This window comes from Eumetopias jubatus, unplaced genomic scaffold (genome assembly GCF_037043125.1).
Source record: "Eumetopias jubatus isolate StellerSeaLion01/CBP00866 unplaced genomic scaffold, mEumJub1_p1.0 scaffold_2, whole genome shotgun sequence".
Classification (NCBI taxonomy): domain Eukaryota; kingdom Metazoa; phylum Chordata; class Mammalia; order Carnivora; family Otariidae; genus Eumetopias; species Eumetopias jubatus.
The window spans coordinates 82849349-82872437 of NW_028274808.1; the positions used below are offsets into that span (position 1 = coordinate 82849349).

The 23089-nt window shown below is 41.0% G+C and overlaps 1 protein-coding gene across 1 annotated transcript in view; it reads left to right on the forward strand.

The window, feature by feature from the left end:
• The window catches only part of FREM3 (FRAS1 related extracellular matrix 3), an 84040-nt gene extending 69968 nt beyond the window's left edge, over positions 1-14072 (forward strand). The window contains 3 exon segments of the mRNA XM_028102222.2: positions 10413-10562; positions 13833-14034; positions 14036-14072. Coding sequence (XP_027958023.2) covers positions 10413-10562; positions 13833-14034; positions 14036-14072 — 389 coding nt within the window.
• The last annotated feature ends 9017 nt before the right edge of the window (positions 14073-23089 follow it).

A 23089-nucleotide genomic window follows, 5' to 3' on the forward strand; every position in this document is an offset into this window, starting at 1 on the left:
CAAATGAAAGATTAGATTGTTTTTAATATCGGGGTTATGATGAGGATTATGGCCAGAGCACCTACCTCTTATCGAGAGGTAGGGAAAGTTTGCTGGACTGAGTTCCAGAGACTGAGAAGTTCAGCACAAAAACAAGAAAGGGAGGGACTTCTTAGATTATTCTACATACTTTTTTTCTTGGTAGCTCTTTCCTTTTATAACCAATAACAGTTTTCTCTGGTGAGGAGGACTTCACATGAAAAGATTGAAATCTATAAAAATAAAGCTTCAATTTCCTTTTCCTTTCACTATGATACTTTTCCCTATCGCCAGAAAGAGTGATGTCAGTACAATCTGAATTTTTGTTTTTTGCTGGACCTAGTTATTGCTCCAAGTACACAAGTAAAAAAGCAGGGGGGTGAGGTGGGGAGAGGAAGAGAATCAGGAAGGGGAATGCCAGAGTGCGGAAAGCTTGCACTGAGAGCATGGAGACTTGGATCCTGAACCTGGGCACCACTACCGCTCCAGGTGACCTTGGGCAGGTTGAGTTTTCTGGGGCTCAGTTTCCCAATTCATAAAATAAGGAGGTTTAAATGGGTGTTCTCTAGGGACACTTCTATCTCTAGAATTTGATGGTTCTTGAAGTCATTTTAGATGAAGGCTTTAGTTAATTATTACTCATACCTATAAAATGAAGTATCCTGTAGAAGATTTGAGTGTTCTTTAAATAAAATTTTGTCATGAACTTAAAAACTTATGTTAAAATTTTACCCCTAAAAAGTCAGATAAAGAACAGAGCTAATCACTGAACTTGAGTGGTCATGTGATTCGGGTTATCCATTTTGTCTTCTATTTCTCCAAGGTTTCCCCCAGATAAATAAATTTCTATTGTTTGACTTATGCTATTTTTTCCTGCTTGGGTTCTAGGAGACCCCCAAAATAAAGCCATATAGTTTTCCATGCTCTAACATTTTCTAAGTATATAATGAGTTACATTTTGATAAGGAAGTACATTACAATCTCACTCACATATTTAGGAGGACATGTTTCTTAAGACTCATCCTGAAAAACTAAAGCAAATGTAAAGAATAAGATTGTCTGACCTTTAATGATTCTTTTTTTTCCCCCAATAAGAAGTATGTTTCCTGCAACGTCTTTACCTAACTCTTTCTAAGAGTCTATCAAAAAACCAGAGTGGCCCCTAAAACTACAAACACCAGAGATGGTCATAAATGATTCAACAGACATCAGAGCTAAACAAGCAAATTCACAGGGCTCAACATGGACTACAACTTTGTTAGTGTGCTCAAAACTGAGTTTACTCTTGGAACCCCCTCACAGAAGAACTTGGACAGAACTTCCTAACCCAAATGTCAGTGTTTGTGTGTATAGTAAGAAATGAATGGCTGCCAAGGGGTTGGATATTCAAGTCCATTGGTCAGTGTGGTAAATGGATTAATGGCCCCCAAATAAATCCATGCCCGAATCCCTAAAATTCATTAGTACGTTACCTTACTTGGGAAAGACTGTAGATGGGATTAAATTGGGGAGCCTGAGATGGATAGATTAGCCTGGATTATCCAAGTAGGCCCAATACAATCACAAAGGTCCTTATAAGAGAGAGGCAGGAGGATCAGTGAGAGAAAGATGTGATGATGGAACCACAGATGATCCGTGCTTTCTTCATTAATTCCCTGCATCTCCTGGTAATCCATTTTGGCTACATTTTTCTCTCTTTGACTGTGTTGTTTATATTTCAAGTAATAAACTTACATCTTTAAGTCATGGTGGCCACTGTTACAATAGACTGACTAATCAAATTCCAGTAGCAAAAGCCAGAAATGCCTGAGGTGAGTTTTGTTAGGGCCATGGCATTATGTGAACAACAGAGTCATTATGTGAACAACAAAGTAAGATGAACTAAATGGGACTAACCTGTAGGGGTAACTGTACGCAGGAATGTTGCTAGGTGAACTGGGGAGACCCCGGGCCCTGAGGCCCAGACCCAGTGAGTCCCAAAGATGTTGCCGAAGGCCCTTTGTCTTATCACAAGAAAGAATTCAAAGACAGACACAACACAAGCAGGAAAGTTTATTAAGGCAAAATTATACTCTCGAGATGTGAGAGCAGGCAAGGGAGAGAGACAGAGACAGAGAGACAGAGAGGCAGAGAGAGATACACACCCCAAGGCTTGGGTTTCTATCTTTTATTGAAAATTGTTAACTAGGAGAGTAGAATATTCATTACTTGGGGCGGGGATTTCTGAGAGAGGGGTTTGGGGCCTTGTCTTCCTTGTTTGGTCAGGGAGTTCCAACCTGCCTTGTCAGCCTTCTTGGGCCTATCTGGGTTGATCTGACTTCCTGTGGCTTTGTTTTGGAGCACGGCCAGGCCTGGCCGCTGACTCTGCCAGTAGCTAGGCCAACTTCCTCTTTGCTGGCCTCCAGGCATCGTGTTAGACCCTAACAGCCTCTAACAGGAATGTGCAAAAATAAATAAAAGTCTTAGTATCTATTTCTTGAAGAAATATTTTCTCTTTGAGCACTGACATCTCCCCACTTACTTTTTACTTTAAAACCGTAGTAGTTTTCAATCTTCCCGTGTTTAGAACAGAGAAATGGTGAAACTCTCCAACGCCAAATATAAAAAGAAAAGGAAAAAAATAGAACAAAAAGGGAAGAAAATCAACACAAAGTCCAGTATATGATACAGTTGTTAACTTGCAGTATTATTTGAAATGATCTTAGTAGATACTTAAGTAATTAATTAATTCAAGAAACATTTACTGTGGCCTACTGTGCACTTAGTATAGGGCCACAAAGTCATAAGGGTCTTTCTCCTGCCTTCTATCACATCTGACTTGATCTCTAATTAGACTATTCTCAAACTCATGAAGGCTTTTGATTGGGGGAAAAAAATCATGTGCAAAAGTAATGGTGGAAGATTTGTAGTTCAGTATAAACAGTCTTAATCACTACACATTTTTCTGAGCAAGTCACTGTTAATAATTGCTGAATCCAGGAAGTTTGCATTCAGATCCTATAACATTTATTGAAAACTGAACACTTTGCCTAGCTTAAAAAACCCAATACCCACTCGTTAACATATGTTCTTCTTAAAGGAGACTCTACATGGGCAGCGACCTTATAAGCAGGAAATTGTTTGATAAGTGTGGGATTTTAGCAACACCATCAAGCCACAGAACCAACTCTACCCCTGGGCAAATATGGCCAGGGGTCCTGGACCCTCAGGGTCCGTGGTCAGAATACTCTTCCTTTAATACAGCTGAAAATGGGCAGCCCATTCTTTCTTCTTCTGGCTGCTTTCTCTTTTCCAGGTTCCACACAGAGTGAACTTCAGCTAAAACAGTTTTGCTACAGATGTGACCATACTAATCTAGCCCCACTCTCCTGAGCAGCGGCCTGGTGACATTCTCTGTAGCCCAAGATTGACTCTACTGAGTCAGTGCCCTAGGACATCCCAATCTCCATGGCCGGAATTAATGATATTTCCAAAAAGGTGTTCTGTAAAATTCTAAAGTGTGACTTCCTCCCCTTTTGGGTCCCCAGTGGGTGCTGATTTAGCAGGTGCCCTTGAATGACTACTACGGGTACTATTTCCACTTTAATCTATCTTTAGACTAAAGATAGTCAGAGATTTTGCGATTCATGAGGCTGAAGGTTCCTTTGGAACTATTGTATCTTCTCCTTGAGAAAACATCCACAGTGCTATAGGCGTACCTAACCACATGATTATAATCTTTTGAAATACTGATGTGAAGCAATAATTCCTCTAATTCAGTTTTTAAGCATTAGACTTTTGTCAGACTCTAATGTGTAGTGTATCTCAGGTAGTAATATAGTTGTCATTTCAGTCAGGAATAAAAACAAGTGTCATACAAAATTGACGATTTGGGAAAATAGGGAGGAAAGTGCATGGTCTTTTTCCAAGGTTACGATTTTGTATGTAATTGGCCACAGTCTGGGCATTCGTTACGTACCAATAGTGCTTTCTTTAATCAGACCTGTTACATCTATCATCTTGTAGCAAAAGCATGTTTTCTTTTGGCCAACTGGTGACACAGCATCCAGCAATCTAAAGATGTACTCAAGTAAGTCGAAGGAAAACTCTTTTTTCTAGCTAGAATTGGGATGAAATGGGTTTTGTTTGGTTTGGTTCGTTTGGGGTTTTTTAGATAATTTTTTTTAGCTGAAGTATAGTTGACAAACAATGTTACACTAGTTTCACAGCACAGTGATCTGACAACTCTATATGTTGTTACATTCATCACCAGCATAGCTACCATCGGTCACCGTACACGACTATTACAATACCAATGACCATATTCTCTGGACTGGACTGTACCTTTTCAGGGATGACATGTTTTCATTCTCTTTAGCTAGATTCTGAGAAATGTTTTGCTTCCTTAAACAGAGATCAAATATATCTTTGTCAAATGGGTCACCTACAGGAATACCTTTGTAAAGGCAACTACTGTGGAGTAACTCATAATAAATAAAATAAATCATGTAGAATAACATAAAAAATAAATCATACAGAAGCAGAGGCAACCTAACCTCCCAAGATCCTGGCCCTACCCTGCCACAGGAACCCTTATGAGAAACATCAGCTGCATGAGGGCAGACACCACAGAACACGGCCAATAAGTGTTAGCTGAATGCATGGCAGGCTTCATCTGCATTCACTGGGCTTCGGACCCTAGCTTCCAGGGATAGTGCCAGGACAGGCGGAAACTGATGACACTTGTTAATTAACAGATTGTGTCTGTTTTATATATAAACACTTACAGCAGGTTTCTGCTTTTCTACCGAGGATGTTTCTTTCTGTTTTTAACATGTGCTTTATAACCTTATAATCTACGGGTTGCTTGGGTGGCTTAGCCGTTAAGCATCTGCCTCCGGCTCAGGGCATGGTCCTGGGGTCCTGGGATCGAGCCCCACGGCGGGCTCCCTGATCGGGGGGGCTGCTTCTCCCCCTGCTTGTGCTCGCTCTCTCTCTCTGTGACAAATAAAATCTTAAAAAAAAAAAAGAAAAGAAAACTTATAATCTGCTACAAAAAAAGAATTGATGTCCAATTTCAGAGAAGGCTGTTAGTTTTGTCCTGAGGCAATAAGATTTGTATAACATGCATAAAATGTGCCTGTAAAGATTGCCCGCTAGATTAGTATCTTTATCATTAAATGGATAGCTAACAGAATAATGACAGATTTAAGAAAACATTGTAAAGAAAAATGGCACATAAACCAAGTGTCATTTTGGTGAATTCAGCACACCCAACTTTTTTTTTTTAATGGGGTTAATACTGTTGCATGGACCAAGATAAACTTCAACACATAAATGTTTTTAAAACTTGAAAGACACATTGTGGTGCTCTAAAACCAAGGAACCATTCAGAAGAAAGAGCATCACTATGCTTTATAGGGCTTTTCATAGGGCAATACAATTGCCACAGGCTTCACAAGTAGAAAAAAATTTACTTCAGTTCTTATTCTTAAACTCGGGTGCCAAGTTCACTTTTTGCAGCTTAAAGTTTCGTAAGATGTATTTTGGTTATTTTGCACCGATTGCCGCTGTTGGCTTGCACATATCTTTCTGGGTATGCTTGCTGCATTTGACATGGTGACCACTCATCCTTCTCACTACTCTCTGCTCTTGATTTCCCTGGTTCTGTTCCTCTTTTGCCATCAGTCCTTTTTTTCCTTCCTCCCTCCCTCCCTCCCTCCCTCCCTCCCTCCCTCCCTCCCTCCTTCCTTCCTCCCTCCTTCCTTCCTTCCTCCCTTCCTCCCTCCCTCGCTTCCTTCCTTCCTCCCTCCCTCCCTCTCTCCCTTCCTTCCTCCCTCCCTCCCTCCTTCCTTCCTCCCTCCTTCCTTCCTTCCTCCCTCCCTCCCTTCCTTCCTTCCTCCCTCCCTCCCTCCCTTCCTCCCTCCCTCGCTTCCTTCCTTCCTCCCTCCCTCCCTCCCTTCCTTCCTTCCTCCCTCCCTCCCTCTCTCCCTTCCTTCCTTCCTCCCTCCCTCCCTTCCTTCCTTCCTCCCTCCCTCCCTCTCTCCCTTCCTTCCTTCCTCCCTCCCTCCCTCTCTCCCTTCCTTCCTTCCTCCCTCCCTCGCTTCCTTTCTTTTTCTTTCTTTTCTTTTTTGTCTTTTTGAGCTCTTTCCTTTCTGCCAGTCTCCCTAAGGGTTGATGCTCCCACTACAATTCTCTTTATTCATCTATATGGATGATTATATCATCTATTACAGGATTGACTCCAACTTATGTGCTTACACTCTCAAATCTTATCTCCAGCCCTGACCTGATTCTTGAACTCCAGATTCACACATTAAAGCCTTTCTAGACCTATTTACTTGGATATCCCATCATTTTGCCCTCTCTCACCCCCAGTAGAGACTATTTCCCCTCCTATATTCCCAACTAAGTTATTGACAGCCCCACTCCCACATTCCCAGGGCATCATCTTAGAAGCCCCCTACATCCAACCACTGCGTGCTGCTCAGGGGACTTAACACATTCATCTCCCACTTCCACCCTAATACTAGTGCATAGTTCAAACCATGTTCATGTCTCACCTGGATAATTGTAATAGCTTCCTAATTGGTAGCCTTAACTCTTCCTTAAATCTGTTGGTCACACCGAAGGTAGACAGATGTAGAGACAACAACAATAACAACACCAAAACCAACCACCTTTCCACTGTTTAAAATTGGTTCCCACATGATATAGAGTCTAAAAAGTAAAGACCCATCTGCTTCAAATGGATCCAAGTCCCTGCTGCATCTGGCTTCTACCTTCCTCTCTAATTCATTCCCGACATCCCTTTATTCTCATCTCATACATCACTAAGAAACAAATGCTTGTATGTCTCCCCAGACACTGGGCTTCTTCAGTCTTATATGACTTTTTCCGTATTAGTCACTCTGAAACATTCCTCCCCCCTCTCCCATTGGTCCATTCTTGTTTGACTTTCCCTAGATCTTTCAGATCTAGCTTTATTTCTCCCAATGCTCTTCCTCTGAGCCTTGAGGCTGGTTTCTTCTTTTGTCAAAGCACTCAGGGGTTAGCTGATTGAAATTGGTGTGGCTGCCCTCTCATACCAAAAATACCTCAACGACAAAAAATGGGTATTTCTCTACATCCCCATAGTGCCGCGGTGCTTAGAGCACAGAGAGGATGCTCAGTAGATGTTCAACTGAACAACAACAACAAAAAAATTGAATTTGACCACATGAAGCCTGATATTAAAGAATTAATATTGACTCATAGGCATCACCTCTTTCTTTTCTAAGAATTCAGAAATCATTTTAAATAAGCTATTCTAGATTTTTTTTTCTAGAGATTACACTTACCAGTCTGCTTCTAGATTTTATTTTCTCTGCTGAGGCAACTGAAAAAAAACATTTTCCTATCTTCCATCTTTTGACATCTATCTTGTCCTGAGTGGTTTCTCCAAGTTTACCAATAGTGTTTCCGTCACTTCATCTGCAAGTCCCTTTTGGACCTTGGCATGAAATTTCTCTGAATCTGGACATTGAATTAATTTTAAATGATGGTCATATCTCTTTTGAGAGCTTCACTTCCCAACTTGTCATATTCCTTTTCCCTATTTCCATTTAAAGAGCGTTCTCTTTGAAAGGAGATAAAAACACATCTATGGCTGTGGAATCAATTTAATGTAAGTATGATGTGGTCAAAGCATCATACTCTCCGAACTGCCCACCCTTAAGGATTACTGCTTTAAGAACTGTCTCAGTTCTTTAGACAGAGCGAGGCCAAAGAGAACTAGAGATACTGCTGGGAGTAGAGGAGCTGTTTCCTCTATTTCAACAAATCCCCTGATGCTCAGTACACAGAGCATCCCAGAAGAGTTTCATGAGTTTTCCTCTGACACCATCCTCCTCTCACATCTTGTATCTGACTATATTCATAGAGACTTGATCCATTTTTTTCTCTGCACAGCATTGTAAGTGACCCAAATGTTTTCCCTTTCTTACTTCTTGCCCTTCCCTGATACCATACAGAATACGTTCTGTGCTAAAAAATCAGATCACTTTGTCCCAACTTTTTTTAAAAGAAAACCTTTGTAATAAGTTCAAAGTATATCAGAAGTGAGTTAAAATTATCCATTTGACAAATTCTTAAGTACTTATTATATACTAGCCTCTGTGTCACTAAGGGTGCAAAGACACTTGGACTATGGTCACTGACCTTGAAAAGTTTGTATGGTTCTAAGAAAAATACAGAACAAGGTGTGAGCTTGTTAGCTTTAACATTTTAACTTTTCCCAAAATTCATAAATCGGGAGAAGGAGTTCTAAGGAAACCATTTGGGAAGTAATGTGTGTCATGTGCAATATGGAGGACACAGTGAATGGAGGTCTGGCTTTACCTGGAACATCACAAAGTAGGAGACAGACTGGTTGGCTGCTCTGATGCATGAGCAAAAAAGAGGGGCTGCATCAGGGATTAGGCAGTATTCCTAGAGTTGATCAAGGCAACGGTGGCAGGAGGGTTGCCATGGACCAAATGTGAGCCTCGCACGCAAGAGAGAACGGGAATGAACTTGTCTTAGGGCTTGTCTAAAAGCGCCATCTAGTGGGCTGAACGATCCTCAGCAGAAGTATTGTCAACGCTAATAGGTTGAGGGAGGATTAAGTGACCAGCAAGAATAGAGAGGCATCATCCTCAAGAGAGCAACAGATGAGAAATATCCAACTATGGGAGTGTGGGGTCTCCACAGAACACACAAAAGTGCCCATGAGAAACAGAATCCGTTTTCTTCCATTATCTAAGACCAGAGAGTGTGATCACCATGATAATACCTACCAAGAAAAAACTTCCCTGCTCCTCTTGCCTCTCCTCCTTCTTTCCTGTCCCAAGCTCAGAGGTATCAGAAACATTCATCAGCAGCAGTAGGGAGATGGTGTGAAAGGTCTTGGCAAGAAGAAAAGAGAGGATCCCCCTCCCCTTCTCTGAGTGCAGGCCTCCCACCGGCGGGACACCCGAGGTGAACCAATAGCAAGTGTGGCCCATCATCGCAAGTACAGAGGTATTCAAAATGTTAGGAAGCATGGGGTAAAGAATACCTAATTTCTTGAGGGAGTTCCCAAAGCAGGTAACTCTTAATCACAGCCTTAAAGAATGAGTAGAAATGTGTGAAATTGGGACTTTGGGAAGAGAGTTCCAGCTCAGAGAACATCACCAGCAACAATGGAGGCCCCTGAACACATGATGTGTTGGGTACATGGTGAGCTGTTTGGTGCAACAGGGCACAGGGCCAGTTGTGGTGCCCAGTGATTCCAGAAAAAATGGACTCCAGTCAGATAAGGAGAGCGGTCTTGTACACCATGGTAAAACTTACAGTAGTAAAACATTCCCCAGCATTAAGAAATCTACTAACATACATCCTGAGCAGATAATACTTATTAACTTGATTTCCACCTTCCAGAGTTTTTAAATTTAACTCAGATATGCTTCTGTATTGCATTATGCTTGCAAAGGTGTCATATCTATGATGTTAAATTTCCATTTACCATCTCGGGGGTCGTGCCTCCGTGGGGAAGCTGCTTCCTGGTGTTTACATTTTTTTGCCTCCAGATTTCACAGTCTAAACAAACATTCGTTTCAAACCTTTTCATGGCAGCACATCTAGTATACCAGCTAGACCTTGTACAAGGTTTAAGAAGTCAGCTAAGTTCATAGGCGACTTCCTGAAACACAGAGAACTAGATACAAACAGGGATGCCCATAAAAATCCCAACTTTCTCATTGTCAGACTCCCCCCTTCAGGAGATGTACGCTACTCTTGCACCTGCCCCCCCAAAGTCTGAGGCCCACTCAGGCTGTCTCCAACTTTCTCTTTCTAATGAGCCCCTTCTCTGCCTCCAGGGAAGCATTTCTGGCGCCTCAGCTGATGGGACCCTGCCTCCCCCCAGCATTTCTGTCCATCCCTGTGATCAACAAATGTCATGAGAAAGAGAAGAGAAGCAGTCCCCAAATTCAGAACCCCGGTTGGACTGTCCCCCAACATAAAGAACAACTTCTCCCGAGAAGAAGCCTTCTAAATTGCCCGCCATCTTTTCCCAAATAATAGCTGACGTGCCTGAGTTACAGCTAGTTCTCCCCCATAGGGAAAATTCTTTATACGACAGAAATCTCTTGAAACGGAAAAATGAATAGAATTCTAACCAATCTTATCTCACTGCACCTCCAGGAGTCACATTTGTGACATGGTGTGTGTGTGTGTCTGTGTGTGTGTGTGTGTGTGTGTTGTTGTTGTTGTTGTTGTTGTTGTTTTTTCTCCTCGAGCCTGTGGAATCCGTCAAGTCTGATGATTGTGACAAACACCCAGGGTCGCAGGAGCCAACGAGATAGTTGGCCTGGAGGGCTGAAGTATTCTTAGTCTGTCCTGCGATGCCTCCCTAGAGCCTACCCTGCGTTTCGGGGGTGCCGAGTATCATGTCGAGGAAAGGGCTGGCTCCGTGGAGATCTGTGTCTGGAGGACAGGCCCTGACCTTTCCCAAGCGTCGTCTGTCACTGTGCGCTCCGGGAAGACAGAGCCAGCAGCAGCGGAAGGTGAGAGGGCCATTTAAAAATTATATCGTTATCAAGATATACGTATAGGGTGGGGTCTAGTCTATCAAATGTAGTATGCCTGGTCTTTGTTGACAGACCTTGATTTTAAGTTTCTCCTACCTGAGCACATAAATGGTCTGCATATGTAATGACTTCTGCTGTTTATATAATAAATAGACTACTCAAACAGTAACCTTTAGGATTCATTCATTGCCCACTGGCTTGTCAGGGACCCAAATTAATTTTCCAGAGTTCAGAATATTTGTAGATACTGTAAGCTGCTCAAAACAGTATTTTAGACCAAGGTACCCTTTTAATGGCTGAGCAAGGCCCATCTCCTGGGAAAGTCCAGGCCCCTGTTAAGACCCTAGAAGAATAGGAGGTTTGCATTCGGACTCAGGCGTCTTCCTTGGCTTCAAGCAGCATGTCCTCATGTCCCACTCATCTTTGCCTCTCTTGATAGGGACAATCAAGGCCTGGCCATAAGAGGAACTAGGCAGTTCTGAATAACACTTCCTCTGGGGAGACTATCAGCTGTTTTACCAAAAAATAACCCCAAAAGCAAAGAGGAATTCAACAGGAAGAGAAGGGGAAATTTCCACTTACATTGATACCCACATTTTCTCATTTGCCACCCCGTGGCAAATGAGACCTTTTAGTCTTCTGGGTTATGGGCGATCAGTTAGTTCAGGACTAGCATCATCTATATCCAAGACAGTGAGAATATTTTAAGAGAAAAGCACAAATCCTGCAAATAAAACCCAACAATATAGAAGCCTATACTAACTAATGAGGCATAAAGAGAGTAAAATAAGCATTTACCTCTGAAAATGCAAACCCAGTTTCAGCATGTACCCAGAAAGTTAAGGGAAATAAAGACAGCCAATTGGGTTTAGAGCACAGTGCTTGCTTTTGGAAGAATTCACAGGTTATAACCCTCCAGTGACTATATCATAGCATATGGTACATGAAACTAGTAATGATGCTTACAAGTAATTTTTTTGCTTTTTTTTTCTTTTCTTTCTTTTTCTTAATTTTCAGAGAAGATCATTTTTTACTCACTGTTTGTGGAAACGAAAATAAATAGACTAATTGGCTCATTGGGCTTTTTGGCTTCTGGTTGGGAAAATAAATTCGAATTCATCTATTTTTTTTACAATTTATTTTTTTTTAAGATTTTTATTTATTTACTTGACAGAGAGAGAGAGAGAGAGCACAAGCAGGGGGAGCGGCAGAGGGAGAGGGAGAAGCAGGCTCCCCAGTGAGCAGGGAGCCCGGCACGGGGCTCGATCCCAGGACTCTGGCATTATGACCCAAGCCGAATGCTGACACTTAACCGACTGAGCCCCTCGAGTTCATTTAGATAAATCCCCTTGCACACAAGTAGTGACCCTTCCGCTAGCTCTCAGGTAGGGATGGACTAATAGAAGTAATGCATCTGCTCAGCTTGGTTAATTCACAATAATAATTATGCATACGTGGTTAACTATATCATTATAACTTGTTACATAAATTATAATTATAATTTCTTTGTACTAGATGCCTACTATTTGCCAGACTCCGTGCTAGAATCCTTGCTGTATTATCACGAATCATCTTAGCAACCTTGTAAAATAGCAATAATTATCCCCATTTTGCAGTTAAAGAAACTGAGACTCAAGGAGGTTAAATAGTTTGTACAAGTAAGCAATGGACTCAAGATCCAAACCACAGTGAGGAAGATCCCAAGGTCTCTCTCCCTTACTCTCTGCCTTGGCAGTTTTCAGTGTAATCTTGTTTTGTTTTTCTTAGCATAATTATTTAATGGCTCTTTTAAAAAATATCTTCATGGGCGCCTGGGTGGCTCAGTCGGTTAAGCATGTGACTTTGGCTCAGGTCATGATCCGGAGTCGGGCTCTATGCTGGGCTTGGAGTCTACCTTCCCTCTGCCCCCCCACCCCCGCTTGTGCTCTGTCTCTCTCATGAATAAATAAAATCTTAAAAAAATATATCTTTGCAACAATCTCAAACTTACAGAAAAGCGACAAGTACAGTGAAAAAACACTTTTTTTCCTGAACCATTGAGAGCAAGTTGTGAATAAATTTGGAATCATCTGTGAAAACTTAGAATGCCATTTCTACAAAGACATTCTCCTCTGTGACCACAATGCAAGCATGAAATCAGGAACTTAACCTGATACATAACTTAACCTGGTACACAGTCCAATCCTCAGACCTCATTTGAGATCCACCATGTGTTGCCCAGTCAATTCTCTACAGCAAAAGAGTCCAGTTGAGACTCCCATTCTATTTAGTTGTCATGTCTGTTGAGTTTCCTTCAACCTGAAAATAGTTCCTTGTCTTTCCTTGACTTTCATGACCTTGATATTTTTGAAGATTACCAGGTTTGGTAGCATGTAAAATATCCCCCAGCTTGGGCTTGTCTGATGTTTCCTTATAATTAGATTCAGGCTCTGCATCTTTGGCAGGAATGTTTGCAGAGATGACACTGTGTTCTCGTTGGAGTCTATCAAATGGCACACAGTTTCCATTTATCCCATCAATGGTGGTGTTAACTTTGATCACTTGGTTAAGGTGGTATCTGCCAGGTTTCTCCACTATGAAGTTGGTTTTCTTCCTTTACAATAAATAAATATTTTATGGAGAGATGCCTTGAGACAATATAAATATTCTGTTCCTTGATTAGCATACTTATTTATATCACTTATGGTTTTTTATTTTATTCCTTTGGTTATAATTTATTGCTATCATTACATTTGATGATCAGGTGACCCAACTTACAAAATACTTAATAACCCAGAAAGCAGCAGAAACTCCATGCCTTAGTAAAACCAAGCAGAATGTGGTAAGATTAACCAAATATCTGGCAAAAGTGAATGAGTGAAACCTAATGAAAATAAAATTCATGATAGAGACCTTAACAATTAAAAATTTAAAATGTGAAGTTCTTTATTACAAATTGAAGTTTCCTTCAGAGAGCCTTCAGTCTATCAGTGAGATTTTTGTGGAAGTGCTTGGAAGCTGATGTGCTCAGTCTCAACATGGAGAGCCCGGATGGGGACGGCCCATGTTCGTGGATAAGTGACTCTCATGGCATTTGGTAGAATATGGGAACTTGCCCTTTCTGGGCATTGAGCCCACAAAATATGATTCTGAGGGTGCTGTGTACATAAGAGAATGCTATCTTTCTCTGAAGGAAATTTTTCTCTGAAGGAAAACTTATGACAATGAATCCTACAGTCTCACTCTTGACTTTGCCTTTCCCACTAGCTGGAATAGATTATATTGGCATCAGCCGAAATCTTGCCTTTGCTCCGGGAGTGCATCTGCAGATATTCCAAGTGACCATCCTTGATGACCTGGGACAGCCCATCTTGGAGGGCCCAGAGAGGTTTGAATTAGTTCTCCAGATGCCAGTGGGTGCAGTGCTTGGAGAACCACATAAAACCACCATTTTCATCAATGATGCCATCTGACTGTAAGCAGAGTGCTTGTAGTTCATTTGACTGAAAGACTTTAAGGACTTAAACACCCAAAAGACGTCTCTTAACAACAGAATGAAACTGTACACATCCAGAACTTAACAACTCTGAGATATCAGTGATATTGTACTGTCATTGTGTTATATATATTCTGATGATATGTGCAAATAGAGTTTATGTGACTGTATGGATATATATAGAGAGAGAGAGACACGTATACAGAGAAAGGATTGAGCCCAGAAAGGATTAGACTGCGCTCTTGTTTTCCTTTTCTTATTTTCTTTTACTTTGTTTCTGAAGCTAGTGAAAGCTATTGTCCCAATTAAATCAAAAGTTAAGAACAAAAGGGTCAGCTTCTTTTTGCCAATTGATGCTAGACATGAAGCACCTTTCAACTATATACATACTGCCACCCTCTTTCAGTGTTTCAGGTTATTGTGATTAAGAGTTCCCTAACTGAAATTTGCAGAGAAGCCCAAAGCTCCTTTTTGCCAATTGTTCAATTTTCCTCCACAAGTCTTACTCAGGGCCACTTAGGTAGGGAAATTCTTTCATCAGCTGTCACTTCCTTTGCAAATTCCTTTATAAAAGAGGATAAAAAAATAAAATTATTTTTAAAAATGAAAGTATCATGAAGAAGAAAGAAAAGTTGAAGAGTTGTATAAGCCCCAAACTGCCCAATTCGTTCTTAACTAAGTTTAAGTTGACTATATAAATACCATCAGCATGCCTCAGCTAATACCACATAAATCAGAGTTTCCAAATTATTTTGAAAAACACATCTTCATTCTGGTCATTATCATTTAGGTATTTCTTATGCAAATCCGTTTTTTTTTCCTTCTAATTCTTTAAATTTGTGTTTCAGACATGACTTAACCTATTCACAAGCCAACATAGCACATGATAAAAACGACTTAAAAAAAAAAAAAACCTTTCAAGAAGGCTTCCCCACAGATACTGAAGAGGGGACAAGAAGGCCCTTGGCTCCCATGCAGTCTGCATATATAGGCAGCCTATCTATCATCAGCCTGGGTTTTGCTTCCTTGCTGGGCAGTGTCAGCTTCCCTAACCAGAGAGATCTTTCCAAGCTACTTTGCAACTCTTGACCTCACTTCCCCTTCTATAAAATGAGAAATCTGACCTCGATTTCCAGTTCTAATTCCTGTCTGAGTACTTATCTACCAACAGAAAATCACCTTCCTTCATCTTATAATTTACCCAGCTACCAGGATCAAAATTCTTTTAAACTCGGGACACCTGGCTGGCTCAGTCAGTGGAGGATGTGACTCTTGATCTTGGGGTTGTGAGTTCAAGCCCCATGCTGGGTATAGAGATAACTTAAAAATAAAATCTTAAAAAAAAAATCTTTTAAACTCAATTCAATTCAACAGATATTTATTGGGCTTCTCCAACATGTGAGAAAGCTATGGACCCTTCACAAACGTTAAAAAAAAAAAATGAAAAAAACTACATATTGGCCAGGATAACTCTCAGATACATCCAACAGTCCCCAAATAAAGCAACCATCCTGAATTTCCCGCTAAGTACCACTGTACCCGGGAAAAATCCACATTGCCAGCTTTGTCAAGAAAGCCACAGAGGATTTGGTTTTGAACCTGAAATTAATCCCAGTCTTTCGGTGTTTTTCAGACAATCCTTCTCTCTCACTCTCTTGTCCTGTCTTTTGTTAAGGAGCTCCATCAGAAGAATGCAGTGTTTATGCATACATCTTTTTTCCTGGGTGACATTACCAACAGTGCTTTCTGTGAAGTCTGTTTCATTCCCAGTTTCCTCCCAGAAAGACATGTCAGGGAAGCAAAACTACTTTTTTTTTTTTTTTTTTTGGCTTCTAGGATAAAACCCAGTGTATTCTAGATATGACTTTAATTGTACTAAATGAATGTACATACTGAATGAAAGTGATCTAGAGGTCTAAAGGAGTGAAAAATACCCAATTTCCTACCAAGAATGGACTGACACACTATGAAAAATTGGGCTCATTTTCATTCCTCACGTATTCCTCTCTCGTGCTAACACTTTTATGGAGTAAAAAGTATATACATTTTTTTCTCATTAATACTTCAGCTTTCCAGGCACCTGGGTGGCACGGTCAGTTCAGGAACAGACTTGCTTTCTGCTCTGGCCATGATCTCAGGGTCATGGGATCGAGCCCTCCGTCGGACTCTGTTGTGAGCTGAGTCTGCTTAAGTTTCCCTCTCCCTCTGCCCCTCCCTTCCATGCTCTTTCTCTCTCTCTCTCTCTCTTTCTTAAATAAATAAATAAATCTTTAAAAAAATACTCCCGTTTTCTTAGGGATTTAGAAAGCATCATGGAGATATACCAGATGCCCCATGATGTCACTACTACTGAATAAACTATAAATGGAAAGGTGTTGTACATTTTATTCTAGTATCCAGGGCCCGGTTTAAGGAGCCTATTTACAGGGTGAATGAAAAACACAAGCAGCCAAGGGCAGTCATTTACTGAAGTGGAGGAGACACCAAGCGTAAGTCCTTCATGCACGGCTGTACCCACCAGGGCTCAGCCCAGGTGATGATGGCCCATAAGGGACAGCCCGACACTGATGACTCCACAATGCATTTTCTACCAGGCAAGCATTCTAAAATTTTTTGCCACAAGGCACTACAATGTTGTACTTCCTAACCCTATTATAATAGTGAATAATGATAAGCAACCTAAATGGCCCATACTAAGGAAATTGTTAATTGAATTGTGGGATATCTACTTGATAGAATAGTATGAATTCTAGATTACCAGTGATCATGTTGCTATTGCAACCTTTAAAAATATGGAAAAGAGTAAAAGGACATGCCTGGAAAAGATAATAACTTTGTGTTAGGGTCAGGAGATTATCAGCCTTTTTTTTTTTTCCAAACTTACTCTATGTTATATTGCTAAATATATGTTCAAGAGCAAGTTTTTGCTATTTATGAAATTAAGGAAATGAAGCAGGTTATAATGACCTCACTCTGTTATATTACCACAACTTATGACAGAGTCAAATGGGGTCCCTTGGGAACATTAGCCCTGACTTTAGAAAAATGAGCTGGATTTGAAGAGGTATCACCAAAACTAAATACAATAAAAGTGAAAATAAAAGGAAAAGGTAAGCAGGATTGAGAAACGGGGCTTCACCAAATGCGTCTCTAAATATGATGAGGTAGAGACAAGGAAACAAAACAGAGTTTGACAGGTGTAGTAGGCTGAAAATGGCCTCCAAAGAATTCAGGTCTTCCTAGAACATATGAATTTCACTTACCTGAAAAAAGGATCTTGGCACATGAAATTAAATTAAGGATCTCGAGATGGAAAGACTCTCCAGGGTGGGCCCTAACTCACCATAATCACAAGCATCCTCATAAGAGAGAGTTGATGGAGATCACACATAGAAGAGAAAAGATTGGGTGATGGGGCCACAAGCCCAGGGAGCCTGGCAGCCACCCGAGCTGGGAGAGGCCAGAAGTGGATCCCCCTCTAGAGCCCCTGGGAAAAGTGAGCCCTGCCATCATCTAGACTTTGTCCCGGCGAAACTGATTTCAGACTTCTACACTTGTATCCCTCTGTAAATCAAATTCATAATGCTCAGATGAAGGGCAAGTGATCTTCATGCCCTTGAAAGGGTATTTTCAGAGCAGGGACATATATGCAGCTGTCTTCCTTTCTCTTTACTCATTCACCAGTCTCTCTTGACCTGAGGTTGGCGGTGTCATTTGAAGGACCAGTGCCTCAGACCCTTCCATTCTTAGTATGGTGGCATATCTTGACACTATGATATGTCAACTGAATCCAGTTGAGAGCAAACACAAATACGCTGGACTTGGTACAAAGCCCCATTCTTTGACTCTACAATGGAATATCAATTTTAAAAAAATGATAGGCAGTCAGAAATCATCACAAAATCTTGCCTCTTCCACCCCACCCCCACACTTATAATGTTAAACTAGGAATTTGAGCTCAAAATTACAACCCCCAAAGAAGTCTACCATAATTTTGTGTTAAGAATATTTTATTGTAAAAAAAAAAAGAATATTTTATTGTACGTCCTTAAAAATTGGTGATTCATGCAGTGACTCTCTACTAGCCAAAAAATTTAATTAACCAGAACTACTCAACCATCTTTCCAGAACTTCAGCAGTTTGCTTACTGTTCTTAATATGGTCTATTTGTTTGGTAAATGTTAGGAAGCATGAAAAAAAAACCAGTTTGCTTCTATAAAAGATAAGCACTGTGGATGCGATAGTGTTCTGTAAGGAAACAAGATTGGGGTGTTGTCCATTATGCCTCATTTCCTTACTGTGAATAGCACTAAGCACCCGCATAAATGACTGAATGCAGATTATGCATTTGACATTCCTAAAAACATCTTCAGTAAAAGAAAGGTCGAGCCTATGTCATGTTACTCTTTTTATGTCCAGCACCTGGCACTACACCTGGCACATAGGATTGTGTTTCAAGATTACAAATAAATGAGCAAATAAATTGATGACCCAAGTATATGACTAAAGTGCTCTTCTTCCTAAAGGAATTTTTATTGGATCAAGGTCCCAGCAGGAAAGTCATGGCACACTCAAAAGTATTTAACTGGAGAGTGTTCACTGAGGGGAATATTGCAGAGGTGTGGGCAGGATTAAGGGAACCAAAAGGGGTGCAGAAGGGACCAGGGACAACTAGGAGTCATCACCACCATGAGGCCTGAGGGGAAAGCACAGAGCGGTGACCAAAGCCTCAAAAGGAGAGTAGCTGGAACCCCATGGAGAGAGGAACCAACCAAAGGAGCCATATATGCAGGGCGAGCCAGGGAATCAGTATCCTAAGCTCTCTGCTCCTACACCCTGCTCTCCTGTGGGCACTTCCCATCAGGTAGATCCAACAGGAGGCCAGAGGGAAAGGGAGCTCAGTTGCCGTGCTCCCCTGGAATCATCTCCTCAGGCATCAGAGAAGCCGGGACAGTGCATCTGGGGGAGACAGACGGAGACGATAACCAGTTCTCAGGTGAACTGAATGGACAGCCTCAAAAGGACGTATGGGCCTCCGAGTCTGAGGAAGCTCAGCTCACCATTCCCAGGTGGGTGTTCTACACCCAAATCTGAAGGACAAAGGGACAACGAATGCAATAAAATAAGAACTACAGTTTCTTCGGTACAGTCACTTCAGGATTGTCAGTAAACATCCCAGAGCGGAACACTGAGATAATCTAACGACAAATATGGCAAATACACTGGGACCACATATGGCCTATTTTGCTGTTTTGGAAATGATGTTTGTATATCTCTATTTCAGATGGCCAAAGCTATTGTGTACATTGAAAGAAACCAATAGCGTCACACATATCACCTCCCTAGCTGTGCCCCAAGTGATGTCTCTTCTCATCGACGATGACACATCTGCCACCAAAAACAAAAACAGACCTCTCCTGGCTTCCCACTAGTGTGTATGACCGTAGGACACATTTTCCAGTGCTCTGCTCATCCCAGCACACGTCAGTCCTCAGACTAGTCACTTGCCCTCCGAGCTAACAGATCCACAGCTATCACGTAGACAAAAATCTGTGAGCCTCCTATTTTAGCTGACTCTTACTTCTCTATAATCGGAAATCCTTTGAGGCTCGAATTACTTTAAAACCTTGATGCCGGGGTTTCAGTCTGTAAATAGATACCGATTCTTCTCAAATTGGAGTGTGGGTGCTTCCCAGTGGGTACCTGCCTGGGTGCCAGCGTGTGCCAAACCAGATCGTGATGTGAAATTTGATGCATCTCCCTCAAGCATTAGTGATATGTATTTGAAATATTTTAATGGAAACAAATATAGTACCGATGAAAATAGAAAATTTTCCTTACTGAGACAAGCCACAGATTTTAAAGTGTTTGGTCATTTCAGCTTCTTGCTCAGCTCCCCAGGGTAACATGTTTGTGGCCTTTTTGTAGTCAGAGCTACTGGCTGTAAAAACATGTAATCCACACAGACATAACCTAAAAGAATGCATCTTTCTCGGCCATTTTTTAAAATCTCATTTTAGGCCCAAATCTTCCAATTACGAGAAGACAAGAGCCATCTGCTCAGCCGAGAGCATTAATGACACCCTGACCCTGTGTGGCTGGCTGGCCGCAGCTCCCAGCACCAGTGACAGGGACCTCCGGAATCGGATGCAACCCTTTCTTCACCGACACAAAATCAATCACACTTGACCCCATCTATGTCCAAGCCAGCTCAAGGCTACCGTGTGCAGCTCGAGCTGTCTCTACCGCTGGTGATGGGGGGCTTGCACTTCTGAGTCCAGTTGTCATCGTAAACAAAGATGGGCACTGGTAGTAGCCCAATGGGAAATTCTTTGGCACAAGGGCTGCAAAATTAAAAGAGAAAATTAGAACTGCTTGAAACCTGCTGAAGTTGGTCCCTGTCACATTCATTCTTTACCACTGAAATAACATGATTTCTGATATATGTAAAATATCTAAGAGTACAATAAACCAGATTTGGGGGCAGGGATTTTTTTTACGCCCATTTTGCATTTTTTTCTGTACTATAATGAGACAAATGGAAAATAAATGGGTTTTTTTTTTAAACTTTCCAAAAAAGAAACCCTCGTGCACTGTTAGTTTGAATATAAATTGGTGTAGCCACTGTGGAAAATAGTATGGAAGTTCCTCAAAAAATTAAAAATAGAAATGCCATACAATCCAGTAATTCCACCACTGGGTATTTACCCAAAGGAAATGAAAACACTGATTCAAAGATATATGTATCCCTATATTCATTGCAGCATTATTTACAATAGCCAAGAAATGGAGGCAACCTAAGTGTCCATCCATGGACAAATGGATAAAGAAGATTCCACGGATGTCTGGGTGGCTCAGTTAGTTAAGCATCTGCCTTTGGCTCAGGTCATGATCTCGGGATCCTGGGATTGAGCCCAGCATCAGGTTCCCTGCTCACTGAGGAGTTTTCTTCTCCCTCTCCCTCTCCGCCTGCCTCTCCCTCTCCCCAGCTTGTGCTCGTTCTCTTGCTCTCTCTCTCTCTCGCTCGCTCGCTCTCAAATAAATAAAATCTTTAAAAATAAATTTAAGTAAATAAATTCTTAAAAAAAATTCCACATACAGTGGAATATTAGTCAGCCATAAAAAAGAAGGAGATCATGCCATTTGCAACATCATGGATGAACCTACAGGGCATTATGCTAAGTGAAATAATTCAGACAGAGAAAGATAAAGGCCATATGATTTCACTTATATGTGGAATCTAAAAAACAAAGCAAATAAAAATCAAAGTAGACTCATAAATACAGAGAACAAACTGGTAGTTGCCAGAGGGAAGGGAGTGGGGGGATGGGTGAAATAGGTGAAGGGGTTTAAGAGGTACAAACTTTCAGTTATAACATAAATAAGTCACAGAGATGAAAAGTACAGCATAAGGGATATAGTCAATAATATAATAATGTTGTATGGTGACAGATGCTAACTACTTACATGGTGAGCAATGTAAAGTATATAGAATTGCTGAATCATGATGTTGTGCACCTGAAACTAATAGAATATTGCATGTCAGCTATACTTCAATAATAAAAAAAAATTAAACTTTCCAAGGTGTTATAAGTTTTCTAAGTTCGAGTCCAACATATATGTCCACATTAGCAGGGCTGTATGATAGGCCCTCTCATTTATTTTGAGTTGGCCATTGGCCAGGAACCGTGTTAAGTGCTTTACACACATTTTTTCATTTAATCTTACAGCATTCCTATCTGGTATGTATTATTACCTTCAGGCAAAAGAATCATTTACAGGTAACGAGACTGAGGTTCTGAGAGGTTGGACAGTTTGTCTGAAGTCATCTAGAGAGTCAAGATTGCAACTCAGTCTGATTCTGGAGCTAAAGTTCTTCCCAGCTCAGCCTGTCCCTCAATACTGGACTGCACAGAAGCAAAAACCAGATGTAATGATGTCCCTAAGTACTGTAAGATCTATAAGCATCTCCTAGACAATAATTTTTAAAGGTTATCGGTATTGCCCTTACAATATCAGGATCAACACATTTCCAATGTCTACTTAATAAAATACATTACATATGTTACACATACTATGTACAGACAAAGGTATTGATTTCAATTGTAGAGGTATCTACAACTGAACTGCTTAACTCAAGAAGAAATAACGCTACTAGAAATACATTAACTGAGGAGAATCTTGAAATTCACAGATTTTATACTCATAAAAGGAATGTTAAAGCAAAGGGAGAGCCTTCTCCAGGCCACAGAATGCATGCCTAATCTCAGTGTGTGAAGTGGACAGCAGCTTTCTCTAAAACAGAACACCCCCCTCGTGCGATTGTGTGTGTAAAGTGTCCAGGTCGGGGCTGGGTGGGTGGGACTCCGCATGAGGAGGAAGCCTCTACAAACTACCCGGACCTCATATCAATGCAAACTCTATGTAACAATTTTTAGCCCTAATAATCATTGTTTTCACTGGGTCCAGACTCCCTCCCCACCCCTCAGCAATCTCCAGCCGGCTGGCCATTGTAAGCAATAAGTAATCCTTTCTTCCTCCGCTTTCTTTTCTCAAGTCATTCTGATCTGCTCTGTTGTGTTTTACATAAAAATCAACAAATAGGAATAATTTCACCAAGCATGTATTTGTGTGCATGTGTATTTATGATTTTTTATGTCCACAATCTTGACCTTCAAGGACTAGAAGAAACCTGTCAGAGGGTCAGCTGAGTGCCTCCACTGAGGAAAGTGTTCCATAGGTTTGCATCTTGTTGAAACAAGAAATCAGGCCTCTTTGGACACAGAATTATTTGACAAAGTACATTAAAAGACGGGCGCCTTGTTGGCTCAGTAGGAAGAGCATGAGACTCTTGATCTGGGGGTTGTGAGTTCGAGCCCTACAGTGGGTGTAGAGATTTCTTAAAAATAAGTAAATAAACTTTTAAAAAATACATTTAAGGATTATTATTACTAGTCAATGTATTCCAAGCTTTTTTCCCTTGTAATACAGAAGTCAATAATTTACAAAGACAAAATGGTGTCAGTGA